The sequence below is a fragment of the Megalops cyprinoides genome, chromosome 9, assembly GCF_013368585.1.
Source record: "Megalops cyprinoides isolate fMegCyp1 chromosome 9, fMegCyp1.pri, whole genome shotgun sequence".
Lineage (NCBI taxonomy): Eukaryota > Metazoa > Chordata > Actinopteri > Elopiformes > Megalopidae > Megalops > Megalops cyprinoides.
This window is the reverse complement of record NC_050591.1, coordinates 16,711,968-16,718,886: the sequence shown is the minus strand read 5'-3', so window position 1 is coordinate 16,718,886 and position 6,919 is coordinate 16,711,968. Positions and strand designations below refer to the sequence as shown.

Genomic DNA, 6,919 nt, shown 5'->3' with positions numbered 1-6,919 from the left:
CGTGTATGTAAAATTTGAACGCCGTCGAACGGAGGAGTTGCACAGCACTGTAAACCTCTCACAACATTGTAAGTGTACTGTTGCGTTCTATGTCAGTTCAGTGACCAGTAAATTAATGAACTGGGAATAAACCCTTATGCAAGGATATCGTAAAAATACCAAACTAGACAGCAGGCTAGTAGGTGTGGTAATGCAACCACTGACTGGCAATTAGACTGTCTTAATTAAATTGTATTTCGCTTCGTATCCCCTGGTCCACACATAATGGTCTGTTAAAAACATGTACTGACGGGGACACAAACCAGATAATTTTTTTTCTGCTCAATCCATTTGGCGCAGCCAGACCTGCAGGAGACAAAGGTCTGCGCGCTGATTGGCTAGAATGAGGTGCGCTCGGATGTTTCCTGGATAGTGCAGCCGAACATTTTATTCACATGTAAATGAGACCCTATAAATACCTACTACAACTACCAGTGCCAATAGCGCATCTCGTTAAGCTTACACAATAAACACAGGACTGTTTGCTTTGAGTGTATAGCTTTTCTGTGACTGGGTCCGCCTGCCAGCTGCCCCTCTCAAGGATAGAACGTAACTGTGGATTACAAATAGCGCTCTTTCCGCTGCTTGGGTTGAAACCAACATGGCCCCGTCGTCTCGACTCAGCAAAAATGGATGTAGTACAGATGAGGATGAATACTACGGTATTAAAGGAGACAGAAAGGTAAGGACACTTATTGTCCGTGCATAACCGAATCCAGACTATTGAAAATTACAGCGAGGTTCTAATTTCCAGCGTTGTTTTTGTGTATTCTTCTTACGACAGGCGAGAAAACCTTTGGTGGAGAAAAAGAGACGCGCCCGGATCAATGAAAGTTTGCAAGAGCTCAGGACCCTCCTTGCCGATTCAGATGTAAGTTTTAGGTCTGCTTGAATTGTGTCGTCTCTGTGGTAATTAACATTTAGAGCTGCTCGTTCGATCGCCTTTTTGTTTTTGAAATAAAACCTTATTTTGCTCGTACTCTTTGCAGTTCCAGTCTAAAATGGAGAATGCTGAAGTGCTTGAATTGACCGTGAAACGAGTTGAGCATGTTCTCCGAAAACGATCTCAAGGTACGTTGTTCCCCCCGTGGTAGTATTACCTGTTACAGAAAAGTAGTGTACCAACACAGTGCGATGTCTGCGCTGCTTGTTCTTTTCTTTGATCCATCTAATTGTATTCCTCGTCTTCCGTTTGCAGAGGCTGACACCATGAATCGAGAGGCGAGCGAGAGGTTTGCGGCAGGCTACATTCAGTGCATGCATGAGGTGCACATGTTCGTGTCGAACTGCCCAGGTATTGACGCAACGGTGGCCGCGGAGCTCCTCAACCACCTCCTGGAATGTATGCCTTTGAATGAAGATCACTTTCAGGACATGCTTGTGGATTTAATGTCGGACACCTCCAGCAACAGCAGCACTTGGCCTACTAGCGAAGGGATTTGTGTACCCCTGGCTTCCCCCGGGGGCAGGAGTTTATCTAACGTCTCCTTAGCGTACTCCCCGTCCCCCTCCACTACGTCCTCTGAGGACCTCTGTTCAGATCTGGACGAAACTGACAGTGAGCAGAACCACAATTCCCCGGACACCATGGAAAACCAGGAGGTCCAAAACATGCCTACAACAGTTTACTCTAAATCCATGTGGAGACCATGGTAGAAGTGTAGTCCAAGCGGCCAGTCCGCTTGAGAATGAGTAGAATAATTGTGAATCTACCTACTGCATCTGTTTAGATATAGTTACAGATTCGGCTGCAAACGTTGTGTCAGCTGGCATTAAGTGGCGTTGCTGTAAGAAACCTTCAGCACTGCTCCAGTCCGGACTAAGAGTCCTCGCTCGCTGACCCAAACGTTTGTGGATTGTGTTGTAAATATCTTTTAGAGGGGAAATTAAAAATAATAAAGCTCTTTTAAAACAGTTCTGGTAATGCATTGATTTCAGCTATTTTTACTGAACAATACACTTGATTTTCATTAATAAGATAAAATTGTATACATATAGTGCTATTATTTTAGATGGACGTACTTTTCTTCATAGTCCTTGAAGGAATATGCCGTAGAGGGTTTTTAAAATCGAGTAGGCATGCATTTCTACCTTCAGTGAAGGGAAGGGTAAATTAACTGTAGATGTAAATGATTAATACTTCGTAGCAGGGTTGTGTGGTGGGCGTGCATTGAGGTAACTGGACACCATAATCATAAGTAGTCGAATTTTGAATAGTTACCTAAATTTGGGTTCAAGTAATTTAATTAAAATATCATTCACTGTTTGAGCCGTGTAATGAAACCGGATTGTTGCCTTTGTGTTTATGTTGTGCCTCCAGAATGCCGTTGCCACACTGTAGTGCAACTTGCTGCATCTGCACGTATGTGTGCGTCGCGCCTGCCACCCATGTAATGTGACTCTAGAATGTAACTGATTGTCTACCCTATGTTGAATATATTAAAATATCATTGTTACCCCAAAGTCTCATGGTCAACTAAATGTTTGTTTAGCGAAATTAAGAAAGGGTAATGAGTAAAAATCCTAAAGGGTCAATCGCAATTTTCTGTAGTCTGTGCGCGCAATATTAGCCTCAAGCAACACGGCTGTTATAGTAGTAAATCGAAATTGCACTGCGCATGTAAGACCACATAATTCATCGGGCTAACAAAACCAAGTGAACTGATCAGAAAACGCCTCGTATATGTCATATATAAAAGTAACCAAGTAAATCGTGGGAGGTGCAACCTCGTCCACCTATGTGACACAAGTCGACCTAACAAGATATGAAAAGTGCTATGAATAAGCAAATGAACGTGAGAGTACATGAGTAACACAAAAAGTATGCAGACAGTGGGCATATGGGTTTTCATCGACACCATACACATCTTTCTAGTTCCTTAACAGAGTTTCAGCTTTAACCGCTGTGACTATGTAAGTGCTTCCCTTTGGTAAAGATGGGTCTCCTCGCCTTCCATAGCTGTTGAACTGCCGAACAACTTTGTCTTGATTGAACCGTCCGTTGAAAATCGAGACCTGGGCACTTATGTTACGAGTGATTAAACCTAATGAAACGGATAAATAGTGGGGACGATTGGTGACGGAAAACGAAGATATACAAAAGTTTAAAAGCAATTAAACATATAACATCACCATATAAGTCTATTTTACGGTTGCGTATATTAAAAATATATATATGATAGAAAGTTACTGAAAGCGTGGTATCACGAGTATCCATTGGACACATGTCCAAAAGTGACACCAGCAGCCCTTCTATGTTATACACAAATGTTTCATTGACACTTTGTTTAATCATACACGTTGAAACGTCTTTGTAGTTTTTACAATGGTAGATTAAATCTGAGACATTTAAAGGCCTTTGAGCTAGGAGAGCACTTCTATAAAAGGAATACATTTGCATGATCGACGGAGAAGGCAGAGTGTTGCTAAATTCGATTTTATATCCCATCTGTCCTGTGATCTCCAACGACAGCAACGTATGGGACCATAAGTCTACATAATTGTTACACAAATATTCTTAGCAAAGGACCCAGGGCCCCAGACAGTTGTTCCCAGGCCATACATAAAAGGGCCCCGCCTGTGGCGGCAGCCGCCGCGCAGACCATGTAAACTAACACCTCTGATGGGTCTGCGACAACAAGGTGTTACTAGCCACACAAGCACGGAAACAATTGCTTTAGTCAACAGGAAAATGTTAATTCCTGTTCCTGAGCAAAATGTCAGACCCCAATACAAAGCCACGGTCTGTTTTGTGCTAGCCTACAAATTGCCCCAGTCCATGCGAGTTTTCTTTCTCAGAGCAAGTAAGCCGGTAGTAAAAAAAAAATGTATTCCAAAAGGTATTCCTCATAATATTACCGACCAGCGACTCTTTAAATAGCAACAAACAAAGGTTAACAATGTAACCGCAATGCGGTTGGTCCACAGTTCCCAAAAACGTAAAAAGAGATGTATAAATGTTATGTAAATAATAATACGTATCCTTTGCCTAATTCCATGGCACAGATCTTGATTCTACGCCAAAGGTAAATGGAAATAACTATAAGTTTGCATCGTACCGGAATATACCTTACATATTTTTTAAGCCTAAAACCGGCACCACCCCTAAGTGCCTAAACGAAAATTGGTGGGTTTAATGGGAGCCGAAGTGGATGGATGTCTTATTTCATATTAAAGGGTGACAATTTAATGAATACAAAGGAGTGGGAGTATTAATTAATTTATTTATTCACATATTAGATTCGCAGACTGTTTTCAGTTTGTGATAGAACAAGGGTTAACGAGACGGATTAGCAGCGACCAAGGCGTGGCGTTCCCCGCGGGATGGCTCGTAAGTGTTCACACCTCAGCCTTAAATTGGGAGAGGTGCGAAGGCCGAACCTGAGACATGTAAATTGCCAAGGAAACTTTGATCAGAGTTGGTGTGACCATCCAGCCCGTCGCCAAAGATGAGCTGCTATGATATTTAATTACACCAAGGTATTTCTTTGTAGTGGATCCTCGTGTTAGGAGAAATTACAGGATGAGTAAAACGTAGATCTTCTATAGTGGCCATGAAATTGTGCCAAGAGCGTGCATACATTGTTGTTCAACACAGTTAATCAGATCATAACTATTTAACTCTATATACGTCTTAGATCCAGTGGTCTTCTTTAGTGATCAGTATCCCCCTGCTTCTGGACGACAGCCACATTTCTGATATTTACCTATAGCAAATAAAGCTTCCATAGCCTCACAGTTCTGTAAAATCTGTAATGTATTAAACGTGTCAAGTCCCTCTTCAGGTCAAATACATTTAACACCCATTGTGATAATTGTAGTATCATTTACATCCGTCCTCCACGCACCACGGCACATGCTTGAAAGTTAAACGAGTTAAGGCATCAAATTATTTACGCTGTTTCCGGTCGTGCAGTCATTCTTTTATTTGATTGGCCAAAGCTAGTAAACCTATTTTCAATTCAAATACCAAACCGCCTCGCTGTCCCGTGGTGAACATATGGCTCTGTAACGTACCACTTGGGATTTCATTTTACACGCCTCCAAACTGTCTCGACCGACAGTGATCAACAGTCACCAAGTCGTTGTGATAAATATTTTGCCTAACGGATGTCAAAGCCTCGTCAAAGCAAAACATCCATAAAAAGTTCCTTTAGCATAAAACACTGCTGTTCTCTCTGGCTTGTAACGTGAAGACTGAGAACCAGAGATTCATTCGCTTGTAAATTAATCTCCACTGAATAAGCAGTCATGCAAGACACGTTTGGAAAAACGTTGCTGTTTTCTACGCCGTATGTTTATACCTGATTAACAAATGAAACCAAAATACCAGATTGCGGGTGGCGCCAGCACGTTGTTCAATGGAGAACAGGGGCTACCATATCTCAAGACCGATTCAGTGCGCCGTTGATAATGCAAATAAATAAATAAACCGGGACAGGTTCTGTACTAACACCGCGCTGCATGACCCGCACATTCGGACAGAACACCAACTCGGTGCGCTTCAAGGCTCAGTACGTAACGGTTATCCCCTGTCGTGTCACCAACTATGTATTGTACTGTATGCTGTGTGTTAGGGCCCTGGCACAATAACCAATTTGCTAATATGGAATGGTGTACATGCACATTTCGTTGGGCCTACTGAACGAGTTACATAGGTATTCATATTGTTAAGTTGTATACGTGACATTTTGGTCTAGATAATTGAAATGAAAAGTAGGCTAATTTACCTAAAATAACCCAGTTACGTTTTAAGAAAAGTTGACTCTTACGACTTGATGAAAAAAGACACAAGGGGACACAATCGCCCAAAAATGAACATCGGAAGGAGCCAACCTTCTCATCTGTTCCCATGACGGAGAGGTTTACTGATAGCCTATACACTGACATAGACCGATGATATGACGGCTTTAATGTCATGAGATAATGTTATGACCGAATACAAACAAAATATTGATCTACAGGTACGTAAGCGGCTGACTAAAAAGAAGGTCCTTCTTAGCGCACCACAGCGCCACCTCCTGGGGGAATGGTGCGGCTCACCACCATTTCTGACATTAATGTACTGGTGTATACACAGGAACGTTATATGACGTTAATATTTCAAATTTAACCACAGTCAGGTGCTTTTCAAAACGAGTCATGAAACTTGCACTTCATTAAAAAGTTTTATTACATTATATCATTACTATTTTCTCACATTTTAATTTTCTAAAAAACAAAAAGTGCTAAAATACCACAAATTTTTCACACTGGCAATGAGATGACAACACCAGAAACAAACACAGACATCCATTTCAGGGCAGCCGTTTTTCATTTTGCACAATATGACAACTTTGAACACTTTGTTGTGCTTCTGTGTGTACATATTAACCTGTATTTTGTTGATTCCACTCACCATTACATTTGATATGAAAACACAAGATCGTGACAATACTCCCCTACCATGTGGGGGAACAGACATTCCAGAGTCAAGCCCTCACCTGAACTCAGTGTTATAAATGTACAGACACAGGGTGCTGGGTTTATTGAAACCCTCCTTTGAGCTTCTGACACCCCTCTGATCCACAGTGACAAGTATTAGTACCCCTTAATGATAGGAGTGTCGTAAGAGCATCACCGAGCAGTTCCTAGCTAGACACCAGCCTTTCATGTTAACAGAAGGCAGAAAAAGGGGATATAATTCCTTGGTCCAAACAGGTTCATGTGTGAACTGGCCTATTTCCTTGACTTTGTTGCACTAGGAAGGAGAACATTGTCATAGCGAGTACAAGTCCTATAAGAAACCACTGTGGCTATCAAAGAACAAGGTTTCTAAGTCCAATAAGCAAATGTTTTTTGTAAAAAAGACAAAAATGGTATGTTCCATCTTACATACCTC

At 41.6% G+C, this 6,919-nt stretch overlaps 1 protein-coding gene across 1 annotated transcript; it reads left to right on the top strand.

Annotated features, from left to right (window-relative positions):
- The first annotated feature begins 400 nt into the window (after positions 1–400).
- her13 (hairy-related 13) lies at positions 401–1,867 on the top strand. Its single transcript, XM_036537407.1, has 4 exons — positions 401–721; positions 824–910; positions 1,029–1,110; positions 1,238–1,867. The coding sequence occupies exons 1-4, from the start codon at positions 641–643 to the stop codon at positions 1,693–1,695; spliced, it is 708 nt and encodes a 235-aa protein (XP_036393300.1). The 5' UTR covers positions 401–640; the 3' UTR covers positions 1,696–1,867.
- The last annotated feature ends 5,052 nt before the right edge of the window (positions 1,868–6,919 follow it).